The sequence below is a fragment of the Lampris incognitus genome, chromosome 8, assembly GCF_029633865.1.
Source record: "Lampris incognitus isolate fLamInc1 chromosome 8, fLamInc1.hap2, whole genome shotgun sequence".
NCBI lineage: Eukaryota > Metazoa > Chordata > Actinopteri > Lampriformes > Lampridae > Lampris > Lampris incognitus.
Window position 1 is genome coordinate 8,666,089 of NC_079218.1, and position 19,071 is coordinate 8,685,159.

At 42.9% G+C, this 19,071-nt stretch overlaps 1 protein-coding gene across 1 annotated transcript; it reads right to left on the bottom strand.

Moving 5' to 3' along the window:
• Positions 1–946: 946 nt before the first annotated feature.
• On the bottom strand, positions 947–8,827 carry capns1a (calpain, small subunit 1 a). Its single transcript, XM_056284582.1, has 11 exons — positions 8,668–8,827; positions 7,170–7,231; positions 7,058–7,094; positions 6,842–6,934; positions 6,559–6,616; positions 6,329–6,393; positions 5,274–5,342; positions 3,529–3,607; positions 2,760–2,876; positions 2,516–2,574; positions 947–2,353 (listed from the first exon to the last, which is right to left on the bottom strand). The coding sequence occupies exons 2-11, from the start codon at positions 7,214–7,216 to the stop codon at positions 2,327–2,329; spliced, it is 651 nt and encodes a 216-aa protein (XP_056140557.1). The 5' UTR covers positions 7,217–7,231; positions 8,668–8,827; the 3' UTR covers positions 947–2,326.
• Positions 8,828–19,071: the final 10,244 nt, after the last annotated feature.

Consider the following 19,071-nt stretch of genomic DNA (forward strand, 5'->3'; position numbering starts at 1 on the left):
AAGACGGGACACATGTGGGGAAGGAGAGGGAGGACGGTGGCGTGGTCGGGACGCAAAGGAGTGGGGGGGGGGGGTGACGGAGGCGTGTTGAGTTTTAACTACTCGGGGTCAAAGTAACGGGGAACGCAGGAGAGAGGTGGAGAGGAGAGCGGTGGAGAGGAGAGCGCAGGCAGGGTGGAGTGGGTGGAGGAGAGTGTCGGGAGTGATGTGTGACAGGAGGGTACCAGCAAGAGTTAAAGGGAAGGATTACAAGATGGTTGTGAGACCAGCTATGTTGTATGGTTTGGAGACAGTGGCACTGATGAAAAGACAGGAGGCGGAGCTGGAGGTGGCAGGGATGAAGATGATAAGGTTTTCATTGGGAGTGATGAAGAAGGACAGGATTAGGAACGAGTATGTTAGAGGGACCGCTCAGGTTGGACGGTTTGGAGACAAAGCAAGAGAGACAAGATTGAGATGGTTTGGACAAGTGTGGAGGAGAGATGCTGGGTATATTGGGAGAAGGATGCTGAATATGGAGCTGCCAGGGAAGAGGAGAAGAGGAAGGCCAAAGAAGAGGTTTATGGATGTGGTGAGGGAGGACATGCAGGTGTCTGGTGTGACAGAGGAAGACGCAGAAGACAGGAAGAAATGGCAACGGATGATCCGCTGTGGCAACCCCTAACAGGAGCGGCCGAAAGTAGTAGCAGTAGTAGATTCCTCTGCACGGGCATTGCAGCTGGGCGTCAAGAAAATAAGTAATTATCAGTAATAGTAAATGAGCACTAAACTGCGACACGGCCATCTCCAAACCCAACAATGTTATGACAGTACTAGGAAATGTCTATATCGGACCAAATACGCCTTAAAACTACGCCCATGTATAGCAGATTTAAGATACCCTTGATTATCAATTAAAGAGTATAATCTGATTGACAGTCCTGGATTAATAAAAAAAAAATTACACTTTAAAACTGCATTCTGTAACGTTTATTCCAAATATCAAACAGTGACTTTGCCAATAATTTAACCACAATATTGTGCTTTCTTTGCGTTACTGGCTGTTTGTGTTACTGGCTGCATGCAGCAATGGCATTAACATGTTAGTCTGATGTCTTCAATTCTAACATCATGCTGGCATGTTGTGTAGGCATATTGAACAGGTACATAATGCAACAAGAATCGTTTTAGTACGCTACAAAAATGAGAATTCTATGGCTAAGTGCAAGACCAGCATTATGATTAGATGGCACATTATTAACTCGCTGAGCAACTTGCTACATTCCTTCTTGGTATGTAGAATAATATTAGAGAGGACATAACTTGGTACTAGGCAATCAGTTAGAATTAATGTGTTCCTTAACTTGGGAAATATTGCTTACTTTAAACAATAGGGAATTACATGAAAATATGGCATTAATGAGACAGTATCCTACACATTATAGTTATATGTACTGACCTGCTACAACAGCTGCCATTGAAAACAAAGATCGCTGACAACTGTGCATAAAACAAAGCAATTCTGCTGTTACTTCCTTGCTAATGGCAAAAAAAATGCACATGGGTGAATCATATGTTGTCATACAATAATTGCATTAGGATATAAAATGAGTAACAAAAACAAATGCATAGGTCTAAAAATCCCAGACGTCAACTTTAACCACAATAGTGTGCTGTCTCCCTCTGCTGTCTCAGCTAAGGAGGAAAAAAAAACCTAGACCAGTTCGCGATTTGGTCCTCAAGTTCCACAGCACTATACCGTTTGTTTCTTTCCCCCATTCTGTCTGGTAGTTCCTGATGTTCACCTATTGTGTAAGGTCTAAAAAAATCCCAATCGAACAACTGAAATAACCGACACAACAGGAGCATGTAAGACTACCCAACAGAACAGAGAACCAGAAGTAGTGTGGGGTCCCTGACAACTGACTTGAGAACCACTGCACTAGACATGTTATGCACTGTGAGTTAATCCTTGAAGACCAAATGACAACAATTCAGGCGGGGCTGCCTTTCTTAGGAGGCGACATACTTCTCCAGAGCTAGCATTCAATAGCATGCCTAGAGATAAACATAATTTTTGACTATCAGTTTAGGGCATCATTTTGTGTGCAGGATTATGCTTATGGGAATCACCAGGTTTTCAGTAATATTGGCTGCTTTGCAAATAATATGGGATAGTGGCCAAGGCCTAATGGCTATGCTGAAATGACAAGTGTTGCATTCACATTCAAAAAACCTGCACACAAACAGAATAGCCGATATACATGGCAAGTTCTTAGGAGTGAAAAATACATTGTGTTGACAGATATAAAGTGGTTCTGTTACAAGCTGGAGACAATTTCCGTGTTCAAGAGTACATGGTCAGCTGAAGCCACTGCAAAGACACAGGAAGACAGACAACAAGAGGTAAGAAGGAGGGAAATAGCAGAACCGTAGGAGAAAACTCTACCTCATATCAAAAAGCTACAGAAATATTGAATTTTATTCCCCCATACACAGTGTTGTAATGCAGTAGATGGATAGCTGATCAGTTTACCTCTTGAACGTTGACCTTGATAGTCCCGTTGTTATCCTTATCCAAGGTTTTGAAGGCACCTGGATCAGAACAGTGGTTAGGCATACCACATTGGTATTTTCAGAGTGGATTGCAGCCCAGTACAATTGAAGACAACTGCATGGATTTAATAAACTGCTGATAAGTAAAGTTTCTGTACATACAGATGAAGCTGCTTAACTAATAATGGAATAAGTTTACAGTAAAATGCTGATTAAAAACTCACGGCACATGGCGTCCAGCCTCACAAGGCATCCGATGTAGTTGTCAAAATCCATATTTCCATTTTCATCACTGTATCTGCGAATTATCATCTGGAACAGCTGTTCGTTGAGGGGGAAACCTGTATGAGCACACAGGAACGTACAATCATTTTTCCATCAAACAAATCCTATGCAAAGTCTGCATGTTATTATGAGTTTGAAGACTGTCTGCTTAACATGACATTCAAATTCTGTGCAAGATATGCAAATATTTAGCTTTTTACTGGGTAGCTCAGAGATGGGGTCGAGACAAGTGACCTTTCTACTGAAGGATTTTGAAACGTTCAACTTTTGTTTGAGAGATTCTCCAGGTCTACTTATTTAGAAATTTATTTAGTTGTTTAGAAAACTGACTGAGGGGTTTTACCCTTGGCCTATCATTGGTGATTCAATATGAAATAAAACGAATAGGACCTACATATACCAAACCTAACTTTGCACATTCCACATTTGACAAACAATGAGGGGAAATTTATCTCGCTTTATTTTATTTCAGGTGTAGAATACAGGTGTGAAAAAATGTTGGAGGAAAAAAGTAAAGGTTTACTACATGGCTTGTTAATCTGAGCTCCCATACCATTACTTGAATCCATCTTAAGTTTTCCCATTGGAAATGTTCACTGGTGAGAGTTAACATGTTTTATTGCATCCTTTTCATTGGCGTAACAAGGATGCAAACTATAAAGCAGTGAGTTTATAAGAATTTGAAGTTGGTTATAAAACAAAATCTACCGGCAGCCCTGAAAGCATTGGGAAGCTCATCTGCACCAATGACCCCGGAGCCATCTGCATCATAGGTCTTGTACACACCCTGAAAGAAAAATAGCCATTAACACTGGACACAACGTTTACTGGGAGGACCATTTCATCACTCATCCAAGTGACTTCTTCAGTCTCAGCTGACTGCAGGTACCCCCACCCTTATAAACAATACAGCTGCATAATGACCGCAACGATCGGTTGATATGCAACTTACTGTGACCATAAACTAGACTTTCAATGACCATGTGTACAGAGGATTTGGGAATAGTTGCGATCACAGCATTGTAAGATGGTGACAGATGTACTCTTAGCCCCCCCGGTTCAGGGATGGTTGTTCCCTCTTCACATAGATGGCCTCTTTGACTCCCTGTTCAAACCAGCGTTCCTCCCCACCAAGGATGTGCACATCCTCATCCTTGAAAGAGTGGCCACTAGCCTGTAGATGGGTGTAGACTGTGGAGTCCTGGCCTGATGTGTTAGCTCTCCTGTGTTGTGCCATCCTCCTCGCCAGTGTGTTTAGTTTCCCCAGTGTACAAGTCATGGCAATCCTCCCGGCACGTAACAGCGTACACTATATTGCTCCGTTTGTGCTGGGGGACCCGATCCTTGGGGTGGACCAGTTTCTGGTGCAGTGTGTTTTGGGGTTTGAAAGCAACTGAGTACATCGGTCGCGATCTTTCAAAGCTGTGACTGCAACTATTCCCCAGTTCTCAATAAATAGTGCACATGGCCATGGTAACTCTAGTAAATGTTCATGGCAATTTGCATATGAAACTGATTGTTGGTTTCGGTCGTTATGCCACTGTATTGTTTATAAGGGTGGGGATACCTGCAGTCAGTTGAGACTGAAGAGGTCACTTAGATGAGTTTATTTATTTATTTAAACGTATATTTGGGAAGGGACAATGTACATTAATCAACATTCGAAACAAATGTAAGTGTACCCGAGTTAGCTTAGAGGCTAGTTTCCATCGGCAGTCCCTTTGCCTGATGTTGTTAGTTAGGCAACATGAAACATTGTGATGAGTGATGAACCACTTCTCCCAGTAAACGCTGTATCCAGATGAACTGATTCAACTTTCTGGGCTTTCGATTATTGGGCGTTCATCAAGACACAGCAATTAACAACTTACACGTTCCAACATGAAACTAATGGGAGCATAATTTTGCTGCACAAATTCTCCAAGACCAAATAAGACATTAAGAAGGTTGGAAAGTAACTTGTCTATAAAGTATTTATGAATAATTTTAAAATAAATAGTGCTGATTTTGTTTTGCTTGTCCCAAATAGAATAGCATCAAAAAGGTAAGGCTTCAGAAGAATATTTCAAAAGGCAATCTAATGTGTCCCATGAAACGAAATGATAAATGATGATAAAGTTTTTAGGATTTCAATACATAAAACATCACTCCAAGGCCCATTTCAACTTAGATATACAATATATATATACACACACACACACACACACACACACACACACACACACACACACACACACAATATGCCTAACTCATATTCGGAAAAACATTATGAACCAAATTTCTCCATGCTCACTGTTACCAGATAATTAATAAAAAACTAATCATAATCAAGACATAATCAAGAATTTGACAGTTCAGCACTGACATTTTTGCTTCTCTATAATCTGAAATGGTCGAGTTTGCTGGTGACCTGTTGTGCAGAAGCAGAAAGTAAATGGATCAAATGTACTTGCCTGCCATTTCTTTATGTTGTTCCACAGATGTTTGAATTCATGAAATCCTAGTTTTCCAGTGCTGTCGCTCTGATAGATACCATTAAGGCAGACAATGTTCTACTGTAGCACTAGTTTGAATAAACAGGTCTATTATTTGTGGACATACAGTGTCATATTTGCCCAAGGTGTACTCTTACATCTTTACGGCTTTCACATCAGTGATGTATAGAACTTGAAGAAAAACTAGTTTCTGTACTAGTATGCTGCTGCTAAACTTTTAATTAGATAAAGATTAGATAAATTCCATATTAGCTACCGTACATTAACTTGCATGTGAGCTCATTTTAAGATTTTATTGTCTACATTTTACGTAATAAATGGCTTAACCCCAGCTTGTATAACAGAACTTTTAGCTGCTTATGCACAGAAGAGTAGTTTAAAACATACAGATAATACTCTTGACTGTTACCGAATCATGATTAAAGACAAAGGGTGACCATCACTAATCAAGGCCTATAAACTTAAACATCCTGCCTGAGAAAATATAAATCTCCACATCTGATATATTATCGTGCACCATTGCACCACATCACCTCTTATTTCGCCTGTATATAGTCAATCCTTGTGTATATATCTGCAGACTGTTGTGTCGTAGTGTTGGCATTCTATGTTAAGTACACCGAGAGAGCCATGAAACCGGAGTCAAATTCCATATAGTGCAAACCTATATGGCCAATAACCATGATTCTGATCTTCTAACAAGACAAATTGTATCACTTTAAAAAAAAAAAACTTGTTTTGTAATTTACTGTTCCTTAAAGTATTCTAATTGGTACCACTGTGGAAATATTTTCCATTTTGCTGAGTTCCATTATAGGAGGTGTAGACGTTAATGGAGTTAACTATGCAAGTCTTCCTTTTCTTCCTTCCAAGCCTTGTTTTTGTTGATGCCTCTTTTTGTTAGGCTCTATTGTGACATACAAAGACAATTTTAGATGCCATCATCATTAGCTCGTCTGTACCATCAGTGAGGTTTTACACTACATAAAGCTTACTAATGGGGTGAAGGATACATCCATGACTGCCACCATACTACGGCAAGACTCAATGCTGAACCCATCTGTCTTCAGGTCTGCATCTACAATTTAAACACAAAAGCCATTATCGAACCATTCTCTATTCAATAACAGAGACAAATCAATAACACCACCATGACCAAAATCAGAATAAAATCAGGTATATAACCACAAAGACACACTTGGAATAAACAAAGCTATAGACAATGAATTTGAACTTGTCTTACGCTTGGAAATGATTCTGTTCAAGATGTTCATCAGCTCATTGGGACTGACCTCCATGTCCTAATTGATAAAGATTGTTTTAAGAATTTAAGAAAAGTCCCACATAAGCATTCGTGTCTAAATTGTTCTAGGTTAATAAAAAAAATTTAAAAATGACCTTATTCTAAGCCAATTTTAGACATAATTGTGCAACTGAAATTTGGTGAATTTAGCGCTCCACTCCTGTTAAAAATAATTAAAGGAATGCAACACATTTATAATGGTGGAGACATATCCATTACTCACATCTCCAGCGAGCTGCTGAAAGACTTTGCGAAACTGTCTCTCCTCATCACTCTCATTCTGCTCTGCATATGCAAGTGGTCTACGTGGTGCAGGCTGCAGGAAACCCAGATATTGGAAAACATTGTCATTATCCAACAGTAGCAATACAATGATGGGGTAATGGGGTTCTTGCTAGTAATGTAATGCTTGCAATATTGAAAGGCTGTGATGACTTACAGGATCAGCGGGCACAAACTGAGCTGGGTCGATATTGCTGTGGGGAGAGTGTCATGGTTAAACCACAAACAGCATTCTTTGGATTAAATAGATATTCTGTGCATTAACTTACCTCACAACATCAATGATGCCACCAAGGAGTCTTTTTGCCAAAAACATCTTTGCCAACTGTTGCTGCAAAATACCGCAAAGATTAGGCAAAGCATTGTGGAAATGCTGCACTACACCTACATTTTACATTTAATGATACTTGGGTGTTTTGTCCAGTTGTTCTGACTCATGATTTTAGCCCTCAGAGCACCAAGCATTCAATTATGTAGCATATAAATGAAATGCAGTTATAGCTACAGTGACAAGCGCTACAGTGACTGTTTATCTGTTAAAATTTGAATTGAACTGAATCAAAAGTTGTACTGATGACTTTATAAAAGTAAAATTAGGTCTGGTGGCGCAACAGTGCCCAACCAAAGGTTCTTGGGAAGGGCTCAAAAGTAAAGGTGACAGGTTTTGTGGCATCAGGGGCCTTAAGACTCCACAGAGGAACCCGGGGCAAGCAGAATTTTTGTCATCGTTTCACTTGTTAAAAACTATACTTAACTTTATTGATTTTGTTTTAAAAAGTGTTCTGTTTTAGGCTGAGTTTTACCATCATCCTCCTCGTTACTGTTACATGAGCCTCAGAAAGTCTGGATCAAGTTTGGGTGGTTTTAAATAATGAGGTGAGAGCTTAGAATGTTTCACATTTGCACTTGTCACGTCAGCCAAGCCGTTCTAAACCAGTTCAAAATGTCTTCTCTACAACTACAGTGGTAGTTCAACAAAGTCCAGCAACTTAATATAACAGTAAATAAAATAAGTAAAAAAAAAAACAACAGTAATGTTCAGTGGTTTACAAACACAGAGCACTTGACCTCAAGACAACGGCCCTGTGGTAAGCAAAAAAATAAAACAAAACAGTGTAGCAAGAGTCACTCCTTCTTTTCAAACAACTAAGGCAGAGCAAGTTGTGCTTTTGTAAGATGTTTTTTTTCATGTTCCTGCAACTTGGGACACACCCATGGGCCATAACAAAAAAAAAAAAAGATTTCCTGTGCTAAACGATAAAACGACATTCAACAATCTTCCATGACGTCGACTAAAAGTTGCGAGATCACCTTTTTTTGGAGAAAATACTGATGGTAATCAAGGTAACACATAAAATAGCATGTTAGCCAGTAAAGCCTCCACCCACAACATGCCACAGCTAGCATGGCTACGAGCTAACGTACGAGACGAGGCTTAACACTGAGCGCACAAATGGCAGCTCTTAGTAAACGCAAGCAGTGGCAGCTAGTGTGATATTAGATATTAGTGATAATAGATAAAGCATTTCCTTGTCGACATTGTTTTGTGTGTGTGTGTGTGTGTGTGTGTGTGTGACATTTTGCAGCCTTTCCCAGCTCACTGGGACTGGCTGAACCAGGAAGCTAACTCGCTAGCTTGACTGAGCTAAGATTAACAACAACTCACAAAATTGGCAAAACCCCCTGGTTGACGTTGACTCCGTCGTCTAATTAACAACACAGTTACCCACCAATGGTTTTCAGCGGAATGTGACGGATTATACTAACCTGCACCGACGACGCCTGGTGGGGGTAACAGAGGGAGAGACGGATGAAGTGAGCCGAGTCGGTCCGACCAAGACTCAGCGGGCGGGCGCAGGTCTGTCAACACGCCCCCCCCCCCCCCCGCTGACGGCGTGACGCCGCGGAGGAACAGGCTAAAGAGGTAGAGGTGAAAAAACACACCGGACAGGGTCCAGGGGTGGGCGGGGTTACAGCGGGGCGGGGCGGGGCGGCTGCCAAGTGATTGGCCGTTCCAGGAATTTAATCTTTGTTCGGAAGCGAAACTCACCCGGTTGAATTATCAGTGTAAACTACTAATAAGCCCCTAGCTAACGGGTCGGACCCTTTAGCCCAGTGTTTCTCAACCGGGGGTCCGCGGACCCCTAGTGGTCCGTGGTGTAATTGCAAGGGGTCCGTGAAAATAAAATATCTTTTTAAAAAAAAAGATCCTGCGACATTTATAGAAACAGGATTATTTTACTCAAATGTGACTGAGACCTTTATCTACCTAAACTATAAAGGGTAACAGGACTTTTTTCTCTAATTACATCTGTTTCACAAGCGTAATTTATTGTATTTTAATAAGAGATCTCGCTCCCGTTTGCGTTGTTAAAAGTTACTGCATAAAAATTCTGTTGTTACATATATCTGAAAGTTACTGAATACATATTCTGTGTTGTTACACATATCTGAAAGTTACTGAATACATATTCTGTTTTGTTACATATATCTGAAAGTTACTGAATACATATTCTGTTTTGTTACATATATCTGGGAGTTACTGAATACATATTCTGTTTTGTTACACATATCTGAAAGTTACTGCATAAGAATTCTGTTTTGTTAACTATATCTAAGTTACAACTGAAAGCTCTTATTTTTGCCCAAAGAGTGAATAAATGCTATAATGCAATTTAAAATGCAGTTTCTACTGTTTCTATCAAATTGCAACCCCCCTCCCCCAAGATCAGGTGGAGGGGTCCTCAGGGTAGATCAAAAATACGCAGGGGGTCCAGGACCCCAAAAAGGTTGAGAACCACTGCTGTAGATGAACTTTCGCCTGAAAGTATGCTTTTGTGCTTTTCGAAAAACATATCCTAATATAATATAAATGACCCCTGCGCATGTATTGTAAGATGCAGCTAAAAAGAGTACACTATTAAACCTGCTTTTACCTGCAACGTTACGACTCTTCGAACTGCAGCGAGAAAGGAACGTCCGGAATGCAAGCTGTCACGACTGCGTCGTGATGACGTCACCGGGACGCATGTCGGCAGTCGGGAAAGGCTAGTGGCGTCATGCCTAAACGCTACTGCGTCGCATTTTTCACGTTGTGGAGTTAGAAAACAACGAGACAGGAGACGTGAGAGTATACGTAGTCGAGGTAGTTTACTAGCTCCAACTTAGCATGTCATACATTCGACAACGACACTGAACTGTGAACCGGAAGCGGAAGTGCATTATCTGACCCCCTCGCCTCTTCCCTTAAAGGTCCACCGTCCTCTTAGGTGAAAGTCTCTCGTTATATAAATGTGGGTCACCACAGCGTAAAAAAAAACAAGAAACAAAAAATAAACCGTGGGACCCGGCCAGCCAATACGTCTGTGGCAAACACTTCATCACAGGTTAGTTAATGAAGTTAAAGTCAACAGTTATCTTTTTAAAAGTCAAGGTAGTGTATGTTGACGCTGCATTGAAAGGGCAGTACACAGAACATTGCTGAAAAGCACAGGAAACCCCGGTTTGTCACTGACATCCGCTTCCGGTGTGGGAAGATGGCTGCCTAGCCCGGTATCGTCCATGCAGTGTCTTGGCCCGCGTCTGCGGCTAAGTTTTGTCCTCGTTTGATGGCCGCGAGAGCGGGGCAGGCTAAGCTAACCGCTAGCCCATGCAGACCGGCGGTTCCGATAAGGCCGAGGGCGATTTGGCGGCGGCCTCGCCTGGCGTTGACCGGTGTTTTTGGTGTCGAGGCTGGGAGAGCTCGGTCTGCTTCGTCCGGTGGGCCCGGGGACCACGGCCCCTGCCTGGAGCTGCGCCCGAGGAAGAAACGCCCGAGGGCGGGCTGACAGGACGCGGAAGCGGGGCGGGCTAAGCTAACTGCTAGCCCATTCGGACCGGCGGTTCCGTCAGTCACCCTGGCTGGCGTTCGTTCCCTTGGACCGTTTTTTTTTTAGTTTGTATATATGTGTTAGTTTGGTTATGTGTGTTTTTGTAGTTTTTTGGATGTGTTTTTGTCTTTGTGTTGTGCTGCTGTGGGCCGGGGGTTTGAAACGGCATTCCTGATTCCTGGAAGGGTTAAGTTAGCTAACAGCTAGCTGGCTAGCACTGGCTGCAGCAAGATGGCTTTTCCCCTGGTCTGTGGAAACAAAGGTACCAAGTAAAACGGCTGCACCTGCCTGTTTCCTGAAGAGATTTTAATGTCGTGATTATCCTCATAATAATGCAAATTCAAAGCGTGTCTAAATGCTGCATTAACACCATGATAATAAAACTATAGGGGATTGAATTGTCATGGATTAAATTAAGGAACACATTTAATTGCTCAGTACAAAGTATTGCAACAATACACATCATTCACTTGTGAGATATGATTAATTGTACAGCCCAAAATTCGAACTGGTGACTGTTGGGTGAAGTATCAGCTTTTGGGGGGGGGGGGCGGGTCATAGCTCAAACGTTCATTATGTGTTAAGGCATGTCATTTACTTAAAGACTACATATTTGATGATGCCTTTAACCAAAGTGGTATAAAGTTCTTTTGAATCAGAATCTGCATTTGGCGTACACTTACCCTACTGGTTTCAGGAATCCATGTGAATGACTGCAAGCATCTAAATTATGTCCCATCTGTTTTTCCAAATCGGCGGAAATTGACAGAGGGCAAAGTGAGGTTGTGGCGCAATAGAAATGCCAGGAAAAGAGAGGCTGGTAGTTGATAAGTTTCGGTCAGCCAAAAGAAGGCGAACAAGGGCACCTACAGACGCTTCACCCGCTGAAGCTTCACCCAATGAAGCTTCTCCAACTGAAGCTTCACTCACTGAGGCTTCTCTCACTGAGCGACAGGCCATTTTCACACAGGAAGCAGGTTGCAATTGCCATAGAGGTAGCAAGTGTCAGGAGAGAGAGCGATGAGGCAAGAAGAGAATGAGATGCTGCACTACAGAACTGGTCTAAGGAGCGATTGTCTGTGAATGCTGTCTGAGGCAACAACAGTGCGTGCAAGGCCATGACAGGGCTCAGCTGAGCAATGTTTGACTGTCTTCAATGTAACCTTGTTCAGTTCAAGTCATCACCGAAGGTTTTTCGATTGTCCACCGAGGACCCACTTTTCCTCTGTTTGCTCAAGCTATACCAGAATCCATCAGCTGATTTGCTGAGCCAAATACAAGACCAATGACAGTCTACCATCTGCAACATATTCCAATGTTGGCTGAATCTTTTGAATACAAAGATAACTTTCCTCATTCACTGGCCTGACAGGGAGTGCATCACACAAACCATATCACCAGGGATGAGGCCAAATTTCCTTGCCTCACATCAATGATTGATTGCTTTGAAATCAGAATTGAACATCCAAAGGCCCTTAAAGCCAGGTAAAGATGCCAAAAATATGTAATCTATGATTACTTGGCCAGGTAACTTTTGAACGCTCACCATGTTTTGTTTTGGGTTTTTTTTCTTCTTTTTTCTGCAGGACAAACTCTTACTCCAGTTATAAGAAGTGGACTACAGAAAAATTCCCAACCTGGCTCTCTCCGTCTGACCACCTAATCATCCCTCAATGTAATTGGCTCAATGATTCCTCTCTCTTCACCTTAAGCTGATGTGTGGTGAGTGTTCTGGCGCAAAATGGTGTAACACATTGGTGGTGGTTGAAGTGAGTTATCCCCTTCAATGTGAAGCGCTTTGTGTGCCTAGAAAAGTGCTATATCAATGTAATCCATTATTCAAATATTTTATTGCGTGTAGTCCTGCAGGCAGCATCACCTTATTGCCAAAAGGCTGTGGTGGACATTCATCTGATGTAAGATAGTGAGGGAATCTGGCTTTCATTTCACCACTGTACCACCATCCTGGGGACCAGGTAATATAGCGCTCTACATACAGTGCACATATACTATACTGCAACAGTTCATCACATATTTTTAAAAAAAATTTTGTACTCATTATTTACAGGTATTGTAAATTAGTGTTTCACCACAAAAATTAACAGCAATAAGCCTACATCTGACACATTACTTGTTTCAGATCTTGGCTGATGGGGGTTTTACCCTTAAAGATGACTTTGCCTTGCTTGGTGCCAGTCTCCAAACCCCAGCCTTCATTCATGGCAGTAAACAACTCCCAGGCAAAGACGTTGAAGAGTCCGGAATGAAATCAAAAGTTCGCATTCATATTGGCAAGTATATTTAGTAGCCGCAGACTGGCAAACTATTTGATATCAGTTTAATGGCACATGAAATTATTAACAATTTCGTTTAAACTCCTGCATTAAATTAATATTCAGCAACATAGCACAAAGTATGACTGTAGCAATTTATATCAAGTGCTATAACAAATACTGAGAACAAGGGTAAAATGATGTGAAGTTTTATTCTTGAAAAGATTCTAAAAAGACTTATTGGTATTTTACAGAACGTGTAATTTGTGTCCTGAAGTGCAGATTCCACATCCTGGATGGGCCACTTCCTGTTGGCTTTGTGAAGTCCCTGTGGGATGAGATAGAGGACAGGGATGCAGCTACCATTGACAAGATAGTGCCTTGATCAACATGCCAGGTAGCATTGTGTTCCATAGAAACAGAAGGGAATGAGAAGGTAAGTGATATCAGTTCATCAGTCCTGCTCTCTTTTCTGTTTGAGTCACTGTAACTGAGTTCTGGCCATGGCAGCTCAAATGAACAACTACTTACAACTTACAGTAAATGTGACCTAAACACCATACACATTACTCATGAATAGGAGCGGCCCAGAGTAAATCACATAATAGTCAGTCTTGTGACAACTATTGCTCCCTACTACTACTACTTTTTTTTTTTTTACTACATTTCGGCTGCTCCCGTTAGGGGTCACCACAGCGGATCATCCATTTCCATCTCTTCCTGTCCTATTCGTCTTCCTCTGTCACACCAGCCACTTGCATGTCCTCCCTGTGATGTTCTCGTGTGTAATACAAGTAGGCAGACAACTTATTAAACAAACGCGGAACTTTACTGGAGAAGCTCAGGTTCAGTGCATACAGCCGTACTGCGAACTACTGTCTGACTAACTTATTTCGTGGGTTCTGCCTCACGTAATGTATGACTGCACATGACAGCAATACGTCACTGTCGTAAATATTAATCACTGTAATGTTGTACACATCCGTTAACATTACATCACTCCCCCTTTAAAAAAAAAGAGAAAAAAAAGATTAACAGCATTGTCTTCACAAACAGGTTATAAGGTCTTAGACATAACTGATTCACTTACTATCTCCAATAGCAATATTAATTCTCAATCACAACTCAACATACAATTTAAAATTCAAATGCTACATTGTCTTAGTTCAAGTTCAAATAAACTCATTGGTGTGCTTGGTGCAAACAGTATCAAATATATAACACTCATTCACAATCATGAAAATACATTGATAGTGTACCCAGTGTAAATGGTTTTAAAGACAGAACAGTCATTTAGAGTCCTTCAGCTGAATCTATTAATGCACTGAATGTAAACAGTCTGAAACACATAACAGTTTTCATCTATATTGTTAAACTCATTCATTTGGCCACATTGATGGCCTTCAGGTAACCATCTTAATCATAGTCACTGAGGTATGACGAGCGCTGGCGATTGCTTCTGAAAGGATGCCTCGGTGTTGCAACAGTAACAGTGTCACTATCATCCTCGTCAGGATCTGTTTGAGTGTCCTATATCTCAGCATTGATCTTTTTAAAGAAAGAAAAGTACCTGGTTTTGGAATGTCCATCTTTGGTTGCTGTGACCATCGAGCCTTTGACACTGTGTAAGGCTCACTGTTGTACGGAGGGGTGAGCTTGTTTTGCTTGGGTTTTTATTGTCATTAAAAACAATGTGCAGGCACATGTTAAAAATGAAATGAGGGCTGTGGCTTCACCAAACAGTGCAAGACAGACACAGACAAACACAGCAAACACAGTATAAGATATACACACATGAAGACCAAAAGCTAAAAATAAGTTAAAAAAGAGCTGGAGTACAAAATATTTAAAAATATCTACAGACATTCAGTGGGTAGCCAGGTTCAGGTGGGCAACAGCTTGGGGAAAGAAGCGGTTTTTGAGCCTGGTAGTGCGGGCGCTGAGGCTCCTGTAGCGCCTCCCAGAGCGCAGGGGGGAGAACAGTCCATGGTTGGGGTAGGTGGGATCTCTGCTGATGCTCAGACCCCTTCGAAGGCAGCGTTTGTGATAAATGTCTTTTATGACTGGGAGCTGGGTACCGGTGATATGCTGGGCTGCCTTGACGATCCGCTGCAGAGCTTTCTGGTCTACTTAGGTGCAGTTGCCGTACCACACTGAGATGCAGATGGTCAGGATGCTCTCTATGGTGCAGTGGTAGAAGTTGGTGAGAATTTTGGGGGGTAGACGGGCGCTCCTCAGCCTCCTCAGGAAATGCAGGCGTTGTTGGGCCTTTTTCACAAGGGCCTGGGTGTTTAATGTCCACGAAAGGTCCTCGCTGATGTGGACTCCAAGGAATTTAAAGCTGGAAACACGCTCCACTTCCACCCCATTGATGTGTATGGGGGAGTGGCTGCAGCTTCTAGACCTCCTGAAGTCCACAATCAGCTCCTTTGTCTTCTGCACATTAAGGACAAGATTGTTGGTAGTACACCATGATGTGAGGTACTCAATCTCGTCTCTGTAGGCCATCTCGTCATTGTTGGTGATACGGCCAATGACTGTGGTGTCATCTGCAAACTTAACTATAACATTTGAGGGGTGAGTTGGCAGGCAGTCGTGGGTGAAGAGGGAGAAAAGGAGGGGGCTCAGAACACAGCGTTGAGGGGCACCTGTGCTGAGGGTCAGGGTGGAGGAGGAGTGGTCACCTAACCTAACAGACTGAGGTCTGTTGGTCAGGAAGTCCAGGATCCAGTTACAGAGGGAGGGGTTGAGGCCAAGGGAGAGGAGTTTGGTGGTTAGTTTGGCGGGGATGATAGTGTTGAAGGCAGAGCTGTAATCTATAAACAGCATCCGGATCTATGTGTTGTTAAGTTCAAAGTGGGTCAGAGCAATGTGTAGGGCATCCTCAGTAGACCTTTTGGGACGGTAGGCGAACTGATGTGGGTCGAATGTGGGGGGGATAATGTTTTTGATGTGAGCCAGAAAGAATTTAAGTGTTTCATCTTTTATATCTGTGAGAGTCATTGCTTTGGGTATGGTGTGTTGTGCCACGAAGTTCACATACTCCTCTGCCACCTTCTCTGCTCTTGTGTTTCCACTTGTCTGCTCTGGAACAGGGTGACAGGATATGTAATCTGCAGGGTTCTCTGCTCCTTTTATGTATTCTACCTTGGAGTTGTAGGGCTGTCGTCTCAGTCCCCATCTTTTGATCCTGGTGGGTGGTTTCGATCGGGGGTTGTTCCAAATGTTCCTCGAGTGCCTTGTGGTCTGTGACAAGGGTGAACGGGTTGCCATACAGGTACAGGTGGACGTGTTACAACTCCAAACAATGGCCAGTGCTTCTCTCTCTGTTTGTGAGTAGTGTCTTTCCACATCACTGAGGGCATGGCTGGCATAGGCTATGGTGCGTCTCTCCTCTTCTTCCTTTTGGTAGAGAATAGCGCCCAGGCTAATAGGGCTGGCATCCACGACAAGTTCTGTGTCTTTGCTAGGGTCAAAATATGACATTTCCGTGTTGCTGGTCAGGCTTTCTTTGATTGTTTGTAGTGCTTTGTCTTGCTGTGGGCCCCAGTGCCACTGTGTGTCTTTTCTGGTTAGCTTGCATAGTGGTGCTGAAATTGAAGCAAAGTCTTTGATAAAGCATGAGCAATAGTTGGCCATACCTAGTAGGCTACTGACTTCAGTCGGGTCTCGTGGGTTGCTGGCTTGCTGAATGGCGACTTGGGGTCAGCTGAGATTCCGCCGGCTGAGAAGATGAACCTGAAAAACTCGAGCTTGGACTTGTTAAACTCACACTTTTTCCTGTTGAGCATGAGCCCTCTCTCTTTCAGTCTCTGGAACACCGCTCTGAGGCTGTCGTCATGGTCGGTCTGCATTTTCCCATAGACGATGATGTCACCACTCAGGTTCTTCACCCCTTTGATCCCTTGTAGTGTCTGGCAGATTGCATTCTGAAACACCTCGGCTGCTGAAGATATCCCAAAGTTCAGGTACTTGTAGCGTCTCAAGCCTAGGTGTGTTGTGAACGTCGTGATATACCTGCTGTCCGGATGAAGTTCAAGCTGATGGTATCCAGCTGTCAGGTCAAGCTTGGAGAAGACTGTCACTCCGTTCAGCTCATGGATCACGTCGTCCATGGTGGGGGTGATGTGACGTTCGCGCTGAATGGTGGTATTGGCTTGTCTCATGTCGACACATACTCTCACCTTGTCTGGATCTTTTGGCTTGGGTGGTGTGACGATGGGTGAGACCCACGGCGTAGGACCTGTGACTGTTTCAATGACGTCATCGTCTTCTAGCTTTTTCAATTCCTCTTCAGCTTTCTGAAACGGCACTCACCTGTGTGGCTGACAGGTCGGCTGAATGTCGGTGTTGATGTGCAGCTTAACTTGAAAGTCTTTTAACTTGCCAATACCTTGAAACAGCTCTGGGTAGCTGTCTACCAGTTCATCTAATACTGTTTGGCTGCTTGGGGAGGTCACTGTTCATGATTTTGACTGGGCCTAGCTCCTCAGTTGTTTTGTAGCCTAGCAGAGAGCGGCTCTCACCAGTTATCACATAGAATTTGGCTTTAGTCTTTTTATCTCCTGCTTCTGTGTTGCATGTGAATGCACTGGCTATGGGCAGTGGTTTAATGCAGCCATAAGGGAATATCCTGATGTCAGATTGGGTGAGTTGTGGGCGTGGTCTCAGTGTACTGAGCACCTTTTCACTAATAATGTTTACTGCAGCCCCTGACTCTATCAGTGCTGAAATCATAACATCATTCAGTCTAATGTATGTCTGTGGCTGCATAGCGTTGTTGCTGCCACTAGCTGCAAACACATATGCCTCATCACTGCTAGATGAATCTTGTGTGTTAGCACTATGTGTTGTTGTACTGTTAATGTTATACACTTTCTTGTGCGTTTTGAATTGCTTACTGTCTCTGGGTTTCATGTCAAAGTCTTTTCCAGGTTGCTTTTGCTTTGACCTGCACTGCTTCGCGAAGTGATTCAGCTTGCCGCATGCTTTACGGTCTTTCCCTTTTGCTGGGCATTCTCCATTGTGAGGGTATTTTCCACCACAATTCCGGCACTGGTTGTTGGGCTTGGCTCTCCTGGTGCGTCGGCTGGTAGCTGGTCGCCCCTTCTGATGCACTGCGTTCACTGACGCAGCTACACTCTGTTCCATGCCTGCTGCTCGGACAATTCCAGCGATCTCCCGTGCTCTAGGAGTTCATCCAGGCTGCTGTCAGGCTCCCTGAGCGCTCGTCTGCACAGCCTTGTTGAAGAGCAGCTTTGAATCAGTTGCGCGTTAGTCTCCTCATCGACGTCGTTAAACTCACAATTCTTCGCTAGCATACATAGTCTTGTTGTACAGTATTACATTACATTACAGTCATGTACAGTTTATATTACATTACATTACAGTTTGTGTCTAAATTTTCACCTGGCTGTTGCACTACCTTTCTAAATATGTTCACTTGATATTGCACACTTTTTAGGCGCTAAGTACTTTCCTAGCTTCTGCTTTACCTCAGCAAACTGGTCTACCTCTGCTGCTAGTGTGTCATAAATGTCATGCATGCGCTCTCCTGCTAAGTGTAGCAGCAATGCTTTTTGCCTTGCATCGCCTGTAATGTTCATGGCAGTAGTATAATTTTCAAACCTCTGCACCCATTTGGTCCAGCATGGTCCCACTGAGCTTGGATCCGTTTCTGTGTCAAAAGCTTGCAAAGTGATGGTGTTTGTGAGTGACATTTTGAATTTAGTCTTTTGCTAACCACTCATTCAGTCTCATGTGTTAGCCACTTGTCGTCGTCCATTGGTGAGCTTCGCACTTCGTTTTTGTTCGGTTTAGTTTTCCTGTCTTTTTCTTTACTGGCGTGCAGAGTGTGTCATTCGTTGTCCTTTTGTCCTCGTCGCCAGTGTGATGTTCTCGTGTGTAATACAAATAGGCAGACAACTTATTAAACAAACACGGAACTTTACTGGAGAAGCTCAGGTTCAATCCATACAGCCGTACTGTGAACTACTGTCTGACCAACTTATTTCGTGGGTTCTGCCTCA

What these genes read in the sequence shown, in the direction of transcription:
- capns1a (XM_056284582.1), bottom strand. Translation starts at nt 7,216, where the DNA reads ATGTTTTTGGCAAAAAGACTCCTTGGTGGCATCATTGATGTTGTGAG. An exon ending in GAGGCTGGACGCCATGTGCC is followed by an intron (nt 2,575 to 2,759) that starts GTGAGTTTTTAA and finishes GTTCTGATCCAG; the next exon opens with GTGCCTTCAAAACCTTGGAT. An exon ending in TCAAGGTCAACGTTCAAGAG is followed by an intron (nt 2,354 to 2,515) that starts GTAAACTGATCA and finishes GTGTCTTTGCAG; the next exon opens with TGGCTTCAGCTGACCATGTA.